This window comes from Cyclopterus lumpus, chromosome 9 (genome assembly GCF_009769545.1).
Source record: "Cyclopterus lumpus isolate fCycLum1 chromosome 9, fCycLum1.pri, whole genome shotgun sequence".
Classification (NCBI taxonomy): domain Eukaryota; kingdom Metazoa; phylum Chordata; class Actinopteri; order Perciformes; family Cyclopteridae; genus Cyclopterus; species Cyclopterus lumpus.
In genome coordinates, this window is record NC_046974.1 from 17,547,247 (window position 1) to 17,563,066 (window position 15,820).

At 42.9% G+C, this 15,820-nt stretch overlaps 1 protein-coding gene across 2 annotated transcripts; it reads left to right on the plus strand.

Moving 5' to 3' along the window:
• The first annotated feature begins 227 nt into the window (after positions 1-227).
• On the plus strand, positions 228-15,684 carry inpp5jb (inositol polyphosphate-5-phosphatase Jb). 2 transcript variants are annotated; one of them, XM_034542220.1, is made up of 13 exons: positions 228-952; positions 5,435-5,955; positions 7,264-7,371; positions 7,624-7,732; positions 9,745-9,861; positions 10,574-10,749; positions 10,890-11,001; positions 11,298-11,407; positions 11,571-11,772; positions 12,115-12,252; positions 12,373-12,456; positions 12,537-12,641; positions 12,762-15,684. In XM_034542220.1, the coding sequence occupies exons 2-13, from the start codon at positions 5,447-5,449 to the stop codon at positions 13,080-13,082; spliced, it is 2,091 nt and encodes a 696-aa protein (XP_034398111.1). In that variant the 5' UTR covers positions 228-952; positions 5,435-5,446; the 3' UTR covers positions 13,083-15,684. The 2 variants fall into 2 exon arrangements, with proteins under 2 accessions (XP_034398111.1, XP_034398113.1); XM_034542222.1 differs by lacking the exon at positions 228-952 and adding an exon at positions 4,846-4,994 and having other exon boundaries at positions 12,762-13,082.
• The last annotated feature ends 136 nt before the right edge of the window (positions 15,685-15,820 follow it).

Sequence of the window (15,820 nt, forward strand, 5' to 3'; positions counted from 1 at the left end):
TTACCCAACATTATGCTCTGGCTCTCAGATCTAAAGGGGGGGGGGGGTTCTGATAAAGTGCCACTACAAAGGGATACTTTAAAGATGAAGCCAAGAAGCAGGTGCTCCTATTTAATTAATTAGAAGCTACTGCTCTGCATGAAGCCGCACTTCTCCATACCGACCAGTAGGCGACAGTATAGGGCTTCATCGTGGACTTTCACTACATAGAACGGCCATGCAAATCCACACTGTATAGTTACAAACATATCAATTTGGCATGCGACCATACGTACGGCTGACGGGGTTATGTAAACTAGTGTGGAGTCGGTGCACGAGCGTGTCACGGAGACAGAGCATTCTCCGCTCCGCTCGCGAGTGGAAGTCATGTTCGCGTAATTGCCACGATATTTCCCGTCCACCTGCTTTAGCTCCGTGAGCCTCACAGCCGGACGCTCACGGTAATCATCAACCGAGCACGGTTGGCAGGCAGGAGCTGCTCGTTTGCGGAAGCGCGCGCGCGCTCTCTCTCGTGCCGTCCCGAACGATTTCTTTCATTTGAAGGGCACGGGGAAGGCATAGGACTCTTTAGGCGTGCGCGTGCCGTGGCAGCCTGTGTCTTTAAACGCAGGAGGGACATTTGTGTTTCTGAGATGTAGCCTGTCTGGCAAAACTGTCGCCAGCATCGCTTCAAACCCACCTGTCATCCCGCCGCTGAGGAAGGAAGGAAGGAAGGAAGGAAGGAAGGAAGGCGCTGGGATGCCGATGGTTTCATCCGGGGGGCGACTGGAAGGGAAAGTTCAGCCTGTTTGTGGTTAACGATTCACTTCATCTCGTGATTCCTGTAAATTCACGACCCTCACCGACGCTGTGCCGAGACGGACCGACCGCTACATCTGTAGGAACGGTTTACTCGAGATCCATCAGCTGGAACAAAAACATCCTCAACACAGAAGAACCCAGAAAGGCAAAGGTGATGATTAATCAGCTGCACGCATGCGTTATGTTTATAATGTAACAGGACGTGCTCCTATTAATCATCAGTGGGGATGACCGCAGAAACACCCATACAGGAAATATTGTTGTTTACTATTGTTTCATCCTGACGTCACCTGTAAATAAATCCCTGACAGCAGATATTCATATTGTTGATGTGTATACACCATAAGGGAAATATTGACACTGTGTTTATTGATCCATGTTACAGCATTTGTTTGCAACGGAAATCCTTAATGATAATTAAGAATATACCAATCACAAATCTCACATGTTCAATGCTGGATCATCCTAATGAATCATAATCGGGCAGTAAGACATTAGTGTACACACAGACTTTGATATTTTCCTCCCTCTTGTTTGGTATATATACACACAAATGCATGCACACAGGCAACCCATGTGTCTGCGTTAATATTTGATGGCAAAACACTTAATTCAAATGACCTTCATCTTTTTTTTTCAGCCAGACAAAAAATTGTCATTGAAGCAGGAGTGTAACTAGGCCAGATACGTTATCTGTATGCTACCGTCCTCTTTCAGAGGAGACATCAGTCATGTCTGTGTCATTATGTAAATATGTATATCTACCTACCATTAATATACATGGCCAAATACCAGTGTCTGCTTCCCTGAATGTGTGCATTGCAGAACTTGAGTTATAGTGTTTACATAACAGAGTATATCAAATGACATCCTGTCGAAAAACGTTCTCTTTATTGTCAGGAATATTTACACAAGTTTGTCATTATGGTCTACTTATGTCGGTGCTTGGTGGTATTCAGATTGCAGCTGCAATCAGTAAATCTGTAGCCAAATTTGATTCCAAAACGCTCAATTAGATTTTAGTGCAAATTCATCATCACATATGTTTTTTCAGTAGTTACAGGAACAGCAACCACTGCTCTGTGAAGCTGCTGAACGTATTTCTTTATTATTATTTGACAACCAGTAACTGGCCAGGGAAGAACGTGCAGGCAATGAACTCACTTATAGTGTTTTGATTTCCTGCACATGCAGATGTTATTACACATAGCCGTGGCCTTTTTCACGTGCCAGTCCAAGCTCGGTGGATTTATGTTTATCATCCCTAATACGTTTTTGTCGGTGCATTCAAGTGCATAGCCAGATTCCTTCACAGACAGATTATGTCTGACTGAATGGAAATCTTTACCCCAATTACTTCACATTGTGCAATGTATGCATGGCAATTATTTGGTAAACCAGATGCTGCTTTTGCGTCAGATAACAACATGGTGATTATTTTCTACTACAGAAGGCCTTTTAAGCACAATGTAGCCTAAGTGAATGTTTCCATTTGGCCAGTTTCTATAATTGTTAATTGACAAAATCTGAAATGGCAACTTTTGCAGTGCAGACATTAAACTCTATGTTGTTAGCACATGTCTTCAATGTTAGACTGTAAGCAGAGTAATTGTGACATCCTACAGCCTTGGCTGTGACCTGATCAGAAAGATGAAGCCCCCTGGATACAGGGGAGTGATACTTCGTGGCACTAGGACCTAGAGGAGCCATTTACAGCTGTGGCAGCAGCTGCCGGAGTCATTTCTATCCAGGTCATCATTAGTGTCCCTGTCACAGGGGCATATGGCCCTGGAGGCCATGACCACCAACACTCTGCCTGGCTGTAATATCAACACAAAATGTGATCAACATTATGGTTGGAATCACTATAGTGCAGCCATGCAGAGCAGGGGATTTAAGAGAATAAGGATATAGATGACTCCCTTTACATTAAGCTCTCAATTGAAAGGCATGAAATAGGACTTCTGACCATGCAACAGACTCGGTCAACCCAAACTATCTGTGTTGTTAAATATTCCTATATCAAGAAGGCTGGCTACAGCCTGCTGTTTGTGTTGCACTGCATCCTTTCTGGTTCTCTCAGCATTCACCCCCTCAAGAGGGCGCATGTAAACATCATGACACATTTGTTACTATCGAATCATTCCACTCGCTCCTTGGTGGACGTGAGTGGAATAAGAAGTGGTGTCTGTCGTCAATGTTCCCGGGAAAGCCAAATATTTGGAAGAACATTTAACATTTTTTAATTTCTGGCATGTCTCTGAATGGGCTGTTTCCACATTAATCAGTGTTTATATCTCACGATTTAGTATTTATCACCTCCAAAAACTCCTACATACTGGACCTCCCCATTCCCAGCTGTTTTTCCACATACATGGTTTCAACATGTTCTCAGCCTCCAGTTATTTTTCCATGTTATGGGGCATTTTAGCCCTGATTATGATCAACATTCAGTTGTTATGGCGGTTATGGCGGACTGTGGCTACTTGACGTCATTGATAGTGACTATGAAGTGGTTGGCTGAAGGAAACAATACAGAGAATATCGCTGGAGGAGCACACGTGTCACCTCAGAGCACAGGGGGAGTAGAAGAGGAAGGGAATGAAAAGATTTCAGGTCAGGAATAGTGTAGGCGCTTGGCTTGATGTGACGGGAAAAATATAGGATGGGGAGAAAAGAAATTGGTGGGACGAGCGATTCAAAGCCCATGCAGTGAAGGTGGGTAAGGTAGAACAACAGAGTCTGGGAGAAGATGGGGAGGGAGACGGATTAGAGAAATAGGATGATAAGAGAGGGAGGGGGGATTAAAGCTTGGAAAAATAGAAAGTGCTAGAGGGAAGTGTGAGAGGATCAATTTGGAGACATTCTGCAAAGAGACAGTCGTCACTGAATGGGCTGTCTCGCTCGGCTCTGCCTCTCGCTTCCCTCAGCTCGTTTTTCACCCTCCCACTCCCACGTGTGCCCTGCCACCCTCCTCCACACTCCCCCCACTAAATGCCATACATGGACCATAGGAATAGATTATGCCCAGTCGGGCACCGGGTTATTGGTGGACTGAAAGACCAGCGTGTTTCTGGGCACATGTGGAGTACAGAGGCAGCTCTCCTGTCAGCATGAAAGTCATGGCCTCCGTCTCCTCAAGGTCATGTGAATAATTATGAGAGTGCTCTGTTGTTTCTCTGTCCCCAAACAGATAACCTTGTCTCTCTATTGACCGAAAGTATGTGCCTAATGTAGAGGACATCATTTTCGACCATGTAGAGAACATAATAGCTTTATGGCCTGCCTCGATTTGGCTGTGACGAAAGATTAGATGTCCTCTCACCCTCACAAGAGACATTTTATGGTCTCACGTGTTTCACTTCTATTATCACGGACTGAGGGATCTGGGTCGGGCTGCCACTGTTTTGTGTCCAGATCAGCTCTTCTAAGGATGAGACATGTCCACATTTACAAGGACGTGTCCTCGAGCAACCCTTGCTTGTTTTCATTTTGTATTTCATCTTTGATGATGATGATGATGATGAACAATTTATGGAATACAGTCTCCCTTAGATTTTTCATGATTTAAAATATTTTTTTTTTTCCCATTTAGAAGTTTGAATTTCTTTAAGTGACACTCTTATGTCCTCAGCCATGTTGGATATCATCATAATTAACCGGTTATTTATAATTGTTTAATTAATTAATTAATTAATTAAAGCAGTTTCCTCCGATCTAAAATGCTTCACGTGTTTGTATTTAAATCAGACATTTTAAAGCTTTTGTAGGACTGGGTGTGCAGAAGCTTAAATTGCTATCGTACCCTATTAATCAGCAGCAGAGAAAAGCAATGCAGCCATTTATTCTTGCAATAATTGTATATATTGTTACTTGAATCAATGGGTTTAAATTCATCCTTTTATTTCTGTCCTCTGCTATCTGTGTCTGTCTAATCTCTCTGCAGCTCCCTCTCCCTGTATTGCTGGTTATTCAATGCCACTTTTTAGATTTTGTGGTTCTGGACCGTGCAGCAGTTCCTCATGTTAGTGTGTGGCAGGTGCTCTGAGCTGATATGAACTGACTGAGCACCTCCCTGGTTACTGGAGGACTGGCAGGTGGCTTAGGCACAAGTAGAGAGGATGATAAACTGTGTCCAGGCTTGTTTTTCTCCAAATCTCCCAACCTAAAGCTCGAAGAGGTTAGGACAGTAGGTGAATATGTCTCTCCTTGTCTTTTCCTAATCCTCTCTAGTCGTGTTTTTTAAATGTATTTTGGTCTTTCAGATGTCTTCTTCTATCAGTTCATGCGGCTGTATTCATCCATTTGTGAGGCCATGAGAAGGCAGGTAGTTGAAAAGTCAGTCTGGTTGGAACCATGCTGGGTCTAAAGGGTCTCATGACAGTCCTGCACTCATCAGCTGAATTTACTTGTGAAAAAGGCCACATGTCGTGGTGTCCAGTGTTTCAATGGTAGAAATTTAATAATTCCCTTTCCGAATTACATTAGGTCATCATTTTAAGGTCACGGAGACTTCTGTCTTGTTCCTTAGATGAATCCCTCAATCGATGTTCTGGATGAGTGAAATCCCTATAATGATATTATAATGTGCATCTTATTAGTGGAAACATTCCCATTGTTTTCTTTGTCTCAGAAATCTTAAGAAATGGACCAAGATACTCCGATCCAAAGCCAGACGCAAGAAGACAACCCAGAGGCAGCAGCCGAAGCTTTAACAATAACTCTGGCTTCCGCATCAGATACAGCGGCTCCAGACACGGTTTCCACTGCCAAGCTGCCTGCAGCTTCTGCCAGGCCTCGACGGCCACAGAGAAGTGGCCGAGTAGAGGGCTCTGTAGACATCGCTGAGCCCAAAGCTGAGCCCAAAGCTGAGCCCACTCCAGTGGAGAACCAGGAGGAGTGCACTCCTGATGGCACTGTGGCAAGTTCCCCCAAACCCTCTCGCCCTGCAACATTCAAACCCTTAGGAGTGCGCACCGGACCCAGCGCTAAGGGTGGTCCTAAAGGGCCGGGCCACCTCCCGATTAGGGCAGCGTCAGTCCCCCACCCACCTGCCAGCGGGCCTGTGGCTCTTCACCTGAACCCTCATACACAGAGAGCTCTCTCTGTCGCCGGTACAGCTGACACCCAGGCCCAGACGGTGGAGGACTTCAGGCAAGTTCCCTGATCTGTGTTTCTCCTAACATTCAAGTCTCAGCATGTCTTAATATCGTCTTTTGATCCTAGACAGCTGAGAAAAAATAAGCCTGGCACTCATAGAATTTATTTCTAAACACTGACATTTGAGACTACAAAGCTGATTACTGCAACCATAATTATGTAACACTGTTGTATGGTTCTGTGTCAGTAAACCTTTACTTCCTCAAATTATTTATTTATTGTTACAAATTCAGGGACCAAATTTAAGTCTAGTCCAATTAAAGTAATGTGTATTTCTAAATTACATAATCTGACACATTTTAGGGACGATAACATTTCTATGTTCAGCCTCAAAAGGGTGACATTTATTTCCTAAATGTTTTTTGTCTTTCATGCCCACTGGATGTTCTCTCATTTCTTTCGGTGTCTCCAACCACTCCCTGGTTTAGGTAGTGAATCACTACATAGTGAACTGGATTTCTGGAATGGATTAGGTTGCATAAGTACTTCACAGAAGTGTCGTAACAGAGAAAACAAAGCTACAGATGATGAATAATAAATTATTCAATGTCATAAAATGTTTCTAAACAAGAACAACAACAACATTTACAAACCTACATTACAAGTATGCCTCAAGTATGCAGTTATATCAGCTACAGCATGCTGGGCTGTGAGAAAGGTCTTCTGGAAGTGGAAGTTTAATGATAACACTGCCGCATAGTGAGATGACTGCTTTTTTTAGAACATTTTTGGAATTGTCTTTGGTACTCAGGAAGAACCGTGACATTGCCCCCTAAATGTCCTATACCCTGTGCCACTACCATTGGCTAGTAATCAGAAAAAAGCTCCATAATCATTCACTTATTTAATTTGAGGTAATGTTAAATAGCTTTCTTACAAATACACAATGACATTACACACATTACATTCTTAAAGACGTGTAGCATACACGTTGGTACCAGTACTGTCTGGCAACTAATTAATGGTGTTAATTTATTTAATGGAAACAGTAGCTGCTGGAAATCAACACTGTCTTTGTACTCAGATTTGTAATGTATGTTGTTTTTACATATATTTGGGTGGTCAAAGCTCACAAAGAACATATTTTTGGCCATAAATCAATGGACATGACATTTATGATAGTTTCACATATATGATAAAATAATGAGGTGATGGCATTTTGAACAAACATGGATCTAAAGTACAACATGACTAGTTGTCTGAGGTGGTTATGCTAGTTGTTAATACACGGGTTCTGTCTCACTCAGGTCATGATGTCTGTCGGTGATGAGAGTTTATAACCAAACACCCTTCTTCCAACAGACTGCACGTGATCACTTGGAACGTGGGGTCGGCCACGCCACCTGATGACATCACTTCCTTGCTGGGGCTGAATGTGGGTGATGGAAACACTGACATGTACATTATCGGGTGAGTGTTTTGTGGCGCTTCCAGTGTCCTCCCTCCACATGAAAGCTTAAGTGTCCATTTATGTCCCACATTGACACTTTAAACAGTGTCACTAATGAGCAGTCTGGCTCAGTTCTGAACCACTTTATGGCTACAATTTCCTTCCATTTATGAATCCACCATTACATTATCAAAGCTCCCACTCATCAGCTCCTCTTACATCTCTCTCGGCTGTTGACCCCTGTTTTTTGTTATCTGTCATTTTTCTTCCAGGCTGCAGGAAGTGAACTCTATGATTAACAAAAGGCTGAAAGATGTCCTCTTCACAGACCAGTGGAGCGAGGTCTGCATGGAGAGACTCAGCCCCTTTGGTTATGTGCTGGTCAGTGATGGCTTTTATTATCAACACATATAGACACTCTCAAACTAAAATGCTAAACAACTTAGATTCATACGCATTACGTGATCGCTGATGAGAGCTCTGCTTCTCCGCTGCTGCTTCAACTCATTTCGTTCCCTAAGCAACCGATGGGCTGACAATTTATAAAAGGCATTTAATGTCGGCTCCCTTCTGTGTACCTGCCCCTTTTTTCTCTATATTACCATTTCAAAATGCCTACACCCACTGTGGGATGGTGGCACACTAAGAAATGCAGAAATGTCATATTGAATAGAATATAGAAAATACTCCCCAATATGTATTCCAGAGATAAGACATTAAAAGCTAGCAAAGCAAGGAAGTAGAAACCATCAAAATGTTTATTTTCTCGCTAGCTGGTGTGTTGGTACATACTGCAGCTGAGGGTGGTGTTTGTCGGCTGCATCTGAAACGCTACTTGGCTCTGTTGGCATGGTGAGCCAGAGAGTGTGAATCAGCTGTTGAGCTGTACAAATGTCTCCCAGGATGCTGTTTTATTTTTGGACCACATTGTTGTCAGTGTTGACGGGCCTCTGACAGTGAGACTGATGCTGTCCCCCAGTTGTATCATGGTCTGCTACGTTAGCTTAAACCTCGTTAAAATCATTTCCATGTGACCTTTCTGTGTACTTCGTGTGAATAGCAATGCCATGAAGAGGTTCAGGGGATGTGTTAATTAGAGTTTGTAGGAGAGGTGGATGGTGGTGTCAGTCGGAATCTGTCTAGTCACGACAGGGTGGACAGACGCGCCCATCAGTTCTTTCTGCTCTGAGATAGTCAGCTCACCAAGACTCATTGTCAGGTTCAAACTGTAACTGCTGCAAGCACAAGAAAGCTGACTACCCTTCACTGCAGAAACGGAGCCAACAAGACATTTTTTTTCCTGGTTATTCACCTCACAGTTGCTGATTGTCACCATAATTTATGTTTGAGTAAGCTACAATTAAATTAGTCTAAACCTAAATGTCGTATGGCAGCCTTCAGGAACCTTCCTAATGTCCACTGATGTTGATAAGAAATGTTTACACCCACAATACATTCAGGCAAAGGTGTACTCTTTCAGACTTTTCCCACAGAAACGCATACTCATTGCCCGCGTCCACACACGTACGACACATAAAGTTGGTCCACTTTACGGTTCAGCAGAATCCATTACGCAACAAAGTAGTTCAAATAACCGGTTAGTATACAAGCGAGCAGGTCTTGAGTCACGTGCAAAGATGTGTGCCTCCGTTGCTGGCCACAGGGCATTTAAGGCAGGGTGTGATCATGCTTCTTCAGCCTGCAGTTGGGGGTTGGGATGTGTGGACCACTGGAGAGAAGGAGAGGGAGAGATGAACATAAATATCCGGCGAGGGGCTTGACAAAGCATGCACATAGCTCATCTTGTTCCACAACGCATGCATCATATTTCTTGTACAGTACAAAAATATGTGCGCTTATTTTTCTGAACCAGTGGCATGAATGTCAAAATCTGCACATCATTATGTAGCAGAACAAGAAGCAAGTGCTTTTAAGATGATGGTGGTGGGGTTTAGAGAAAGGAAAGGTCTGACCATCAAAGGCCTACAGCGTGTACATCACCCTCCACAAAGTGGTCCGTTGCCATAGCGAGGGTACACCACAAGCTATGGCCTCCTTAATGTGCAGCGCTTCAGATAAAGTAGAGGGGGAGCTGGACCACTGGCTCCTGCAGGGCGAAATGCTAATGCAAGGGGGAAGAGAGAGGAGGGGGAGAGAAAGTGAAGCAGAGCACCATAAATGGACACACAGCAAAGCCGGACGCAGCTCAGACAATTTGTTTATGGAAATTTTAGTGCACGCAAGATTTTTATACGGTTACCCTGAACTGTATCGGTGCTCACTTTTCAGGATGAATCCAACTCTTAATATCTCCCGTATTCATGTTATCTCATTTTGTTCTTCATGTCCGTCTGTACCTGTCTGTTTCTCCTCCCCTGCCTGTCCCTCATCAGGTGGCCTCCCAGCGGATGCAGGGGTTGCTGCTGCTGGTCTTTGCCAAGTACTTCCATCTGCCCTTCCTCCGCGGAGTCCAGACCGAGACCACCCGCACTGGCCTGGGGGGTTACTGGGTGAGACAGCTACTGACACCATTCTGTGATCCGCACTGTATTATGGACATTTCACACACAGAAGCTTACCTGCACATAGCACGGCATCTCTGTGGGAGTGACTAGGTTTAAGTTTGCATCCCGGTCACCGATACCCTGATGGAGATCTGAGAGACACGAACTGTCCACTACAGCGTCGACTCACTTCTACGGCCCGGTTTGTGAACAATGCAGGTGGTTTGCTTTTGTCTTGTAACTTGATCGTCAAATGCTGTTCCATCCAGTTTTCTGAGAATAAAGACTGGGTAAAAAAACGGGGTGGTCATTTAGTTTAGACAGAACTAAGATCCTGTTCACTAAAAAATTATTTAGCGCTCAGTTTGAAGCGCAAACATTTTACACTGAGACATCTATTGTGTTTTAGCAGGTCAGAACAGTTGGGAGAACAGGGGGAAGAAATCCACAGACTTTTTTTTTGTCCCTCCACTGTGCACACGTTTCTAATGAGTAAACATCACGTGTGTCTGTGGTACAGACACGCACACCACTCAATACAGTGAAAACACTCACAGACAACTCACTGACTTTAGAATGCTCGCCATCACTGACTGTTGTAATTTGATCTTGAGAAATTAAAGGATGAGAAAATTAATACGAACGCTTTCTTCAGTAGTGCGTTGTTTTCCTTCTCTTGAATATTGTTTGACCTCCCTTGTGCTTGTCGGTGTCACAGGGGAATAAAGGGGGTGTGAGCGCCCGCATGTCAGCGTTCGGCCACACCATCTGCTTCCTCAACTGCCACCTGCCGGCTCACATGGAAAACTCTGGTCAGCGCATGGAGGACTTCGAGAGCATCCTGCAGCAGCAGCAGTTTGAGGGCCAGACTGCCACTGGGGTTCTTGACCATGAGTAAGACGCCACAACTTTTACCTTTTCCTAGACTTGTTTTCCCAATATTCATGTTTTATGATGGTATTGGTGTCACAATCGGCATTGAAAAAGTGCATATATACTTGCACTTGTGAATTCATGAAATAACTTTTCAATAGTGTGGTGTTCTGGTTTGGGGATCTCAATTTCCGCATTGATGACCTGGATATGCAAGTGGTGAAATCAGCCATCGATAACAACAAGTTTCCAATGTTGTGGGAAAAGGATCAGGTAAAACATAAAGGCTCTCTAATGAACTGTTTACAAGACAGAGAGAAGACTGTGACATTTAACTCCTCTGCATGTGTCCTTCTGAAAAGCAACTTGCGCCTTAGCAACATTTTCCACAGAAAAACTTAAAATTTAGATCTGAATTCTTCTAAGGGCATTTTACAAGCTGAAATTAGTTTTTTTTTAAGTCAGGAAGTACAATATGAAGCATTGCTAGTTGTCTGGGTGACTATGCACTGTGTATGTGATGCCACTAGAGGGCAGTAGAGAACACACTATTTTCTTCATTGCTGCAGCTCAATATGGTCAAAGACAGTGAGACAGTGTTGGAGGGTTTCCAAGAGGGGCCGCTGAAATTTCCTCCCACCTACAAGTTTGATGTTGGAACAGATACATATGACACAAGGTTGGTGGGGCCAGGGTTGCCGTTATGAGTTTTAGGCCACTGACCAGATATCAGAGAGCCTGACTCATTTTCTGAAAGGGCCTCTTTTTTCTCCGTGTACTAATTTTAAAGTTGTTGATTTCTTTTTTGTCTTGATCCATTTCTCTTTCCATCCTCCACCCAGTGGGAAGAAGCGTAAACCAGCTTGGACCGACCGGATCCTGTGGCGCCTGAGGGCCACTGCTGCCGCTGCTCTCAGCGCTGGGAAGCGTGGCTCCATGTCGGGGCTGACCAGTGGGACCAAAGTGGCACAACACTACTACCGGAGTCACATGGAATACACCGTCAGTGACCACAAACCAGTCTCCTCCATCTTTACCCTGCAGGTGAGATTTTGTAAAGGTGACTTAAGGCTGGCATCCTTTTAATTCAATACTGGTGCTAATACAATACTAAAATACGTTGTTTCCAAAGTAAAAGCAAAAACGAAACTAATTTCAGCACCTTAGTTTGAGAATCAAACGACAATGTTCAATGTTGTTTAAACTGCTGTACAACTTTAAATCTGGGAAACATCGTCTCTGCTGTAGTTGAATAATTGATGCTGTAAACACATTTAGATTAGTACTGACATTTGATACTCAACCCCTTTCATCATTTTGGTTTATCTTAGAGACTTTACACTATTTTTGCACTGTACAAATGTTGATGGAAAAAGTTATGTTTAGTTCCCGTACAAGTTGGATGTTCCCCTGGTCACAATCACAGTGGAGGATGAGTGGAATAGCATTGCTGATGCCATCGCAAAATACCGACTGCTGCCCAACTACCCACGCAGCTCCTGGGACTGGATTGGACTGTATAAGGTGAACCGTCTTTCCGCTACTGGCCAAATACCATGTTGTGCGGCTGAAGAATCTACGTCAGCAAATCATTAGGAACCTTTCTAATAAATATTTCTGTGCGTTACCAATTTGCCCCCCAAGGTGGGTTTCAAGCATCATAAGGACTATGTGGGGTACGTGTGGGCCAAGCAGGAGGAAGCTGACTTTACTCGACAAGACCATCAGGTAATCTGGTTGCGTGCTGAATTCTCCTCAGAGATGGTTTACTTTCACATTTAATAGATGTCTGACAAACTGTTTTCCAGGTAACCTTTACTGAGGAAGAATTGCCCAAAGGCTCAGGGGACTTTATCTTGGGTTACTATAGCAACAACATGAGCACCATTGTGGGTGTAACGGAACCATTTCAGGTAATCTTGGCACTCTGGCTAGAACAATCAAATGCATTTGCTTTAAGAGGGGGACATTACATCTTTGGTATGATGGTGTTCCCATCTGCATCTCTTATCATCTTCTTCATCTGTCTTCAGATCCAGCTTCCCACTTCAGGTCTTGAGACCAGTTCTTCTGACAGCTCTGACTTCAGCTCAGAGGACGACGGCACTGTTGTCCTCATGAAGACGAGGTCCCGCAGTCCCAGTCCATGCAAAGCTAAGCACCGCAGCCATCGCAGCCATCGCAGCCACACCTCCAGTCGCTCTGGCAGCCCAGCACAGGCCAAAGTGAAAGTGCTCAACGTCACCACGACAACCACTGAGAGTGAGTCCACAGGACGTCCAGCAGAGGACAGCAGCGGCCAGGTGTCGGCTCCTGAGGAGAAAGAAAAAGACACAGAGTGTTCAGGGGTGTGATGCACAACCTTGTCCTGCTGTTGTCACAGGTCACATAGCCAACTGTTGTGTCTTTTATCAAATACATCCATGTATGTTTTCTGTGATGAAAATATACAGTTTCTGATGCCATCCTTTTCAGGAAACCGCCATCTGGTTTGTCCAGAAGGCTTACTTTGCCTTGAGTTGTTCTATTGAGCTGTGCACATTGTATATTTTTATTTGTAAACCTTTCACTCTGTCCTGTGTTTCTTCTACCTTTGTCCGTTCTCAGGTGTGGACAGTACAGGGAGCTTACACCTTGCATTAGGAAATACTCCAGGATGCTATGGTCATGTAGAGTAAAAGAGTGGTGACTTAATACTCTTTAGAAACCATATTCCCCATATTCCGACAGTGATTTGATACTCTGCACTGTTGTAGCAGTCATGTCAGCAGGCCGCATACCAACGACAAGAAACACTTTTACTAGTATGACATACTTGACACAAATCGTTTGCTTTAGTTGTGAAGACGACCATAGGAAACATAGTGGGGGAAAAAAGCATTTTATTCCAAAACATTCTACATAAGCATCACCAGCTCTGTCAACAATCACTTATTTTATTAGCTTCTGCAAATCTTCAAATGGAGATAGCCATGCAATTTGACTTGGTGATATGTCTACTATTGTGGATATTCCCTGCTTTGTAAATCCAGCATGCTTTACACAGCAACATGTTGCATAACACGCGGGGAGCATTTCAAATGATCCACCAATGGGAATAAAGGGTGAGCAGAACCAAAGTGGGTGGAGACGGGTTCAGGGGCCACCACCCGCGGCAGCAGCGCAGCACATGCCAGCTTAGGAAGTGAATGCCTTTCAATAAATGGCCAAATCAGTGCAGTGGGATGTGATGGTTGTGGAAGGCTAGCTGTCAGCGAGCACAGCATAGCTAGTTGATTCATTGTTGGCCACTAACTCTCCTTGGACAACTTCTGTGGTAACAACCACAACAATATCTGAACCAGGAAACGTACACAGTTTATTGCTAGAACACGCATACCTCGATGTGATTTAATGAGCTAATTCCAGCAGTTAAGTTACCTTTTTGAAATAATTTACCCAGAAAATAAGAACATCTTATTCGTTTTTTAATACATTTTCACTAAGTATTCAATTAAAATCAAATTGATTGTGTGATGATTTCAACACAGAAACAAGTAACGATAATCAATCTGGATATCTCTGACAAATGTGAGCAGGAGCTCTACTATGTAGAGCTACTATGGGGCTTTACATCGTATGATACAAAGCTCCACTGAAATATCAACATGCCAATGTGATATTTTAAATACATGAAATGGTCCTATCTAATGCTTTATTTTTTTGTATAAATTATTCTTTTGCTTTCTTTCTTTAAGTTCTTTTTTGTTGTTGCTCAGATCCTTCCTCTGATCCTAGTGGTGAGCTGAACCTGACAATAGTCACAGTAGTCATGTTGCGTTGTTACCGTGTGACCTCAGATGCACCATTTTAGACACGTTGTACTTTTGGGCTGTTAGCGTAGGACAGTGTAATACTGTTGTGACTGTGTGTATGTAATCCGTTTGTGTGTGTGTGTGTTTTTATGGATGTGTGTTTTTGATGGTGGAAGGTGTGTGTGTGTGTGTGTGTGTGCAGTTAGCTGTGAATGTGTTTGCATGGTTTGCTGCTGGACATATTGTACATTCTGGTACTGTGATTTTTTTGTGCCGTAAAGTGCTGTTTTTGACTCCTCTTTGTTATAATAGTGGATGTGAAAATTGGTAGAAAAACTTGATAAGAACAGTAAAAAAAATTAACCGTTAGTGTTAAGTGAAGAAAATGCAGGACAATTATCCTCGCATAAATCTGAAGTTGTTCGAAACATTTCATAGTTCATTCTTGTATTGTATTGTCGAAATGAAAAACCTAATGGACCTTTGTTTAGAGTAATATGTTTAAAAAAAGATTAAGATTGTACGACTTTGTCCTACTTTAGCTAATTTAGATAAGTATGGTCAGCTCTGCTGTCATGGCCAGTGACTATCTATTGTGAAATGTACATTTAAAAAAATGCTCTGTCTCCAGAGTGTTATTGTTTTGTAATTATGTGATTAAAATAGAAGAAATATGTATGTAAAGGAAAAATATTAAGTATGGTAGAAAACACAAAATAGACAATCAATGCAACAAAGATAATTTACTTAAATTATGTATTTATTTTCTTATTTAATTGTTGAATGAGCTTGAATTCTGCTGGCCAGTGAGGGAGCATCATTGCAATGGCTATCACAGAATATTGATAATTATTGTCTTGTTCTATAAGGAACTATGAAGAGAGAGTCAGTTTCCATTTTAGTAAATCCAGATCAAATGTCGCTTTAATTGTCTGAAGTGTAGATTGTTTAGTCTACAGGTATAATTGGGAATGAAATGTATTTTTAAAATATAGTAAGCCTGTGAGATATTCATTGTTGGCTTATGAGAATGGTTTATCTCTGTGAAACCATCTGATCTGTGAGGCGAGAAGGTTTTTTAGGGGTCGCTTGCTTTGTTCTCAAACCCCAAAACTAATAAAACACTGTCCAAAGAAAAAAAATGGATATCCTCCCCTTGGAATTGTGCTGTCTGTGTGTTTCCTGAGTCTCTTCATATTTATTGTCATTGGCTGAACATTTTTTAATTACAGTGTAATCTATTGTTTCTTATACTTTTATGTCAGAATAGTGAAAATGTGACATACTGAAGAGTTATA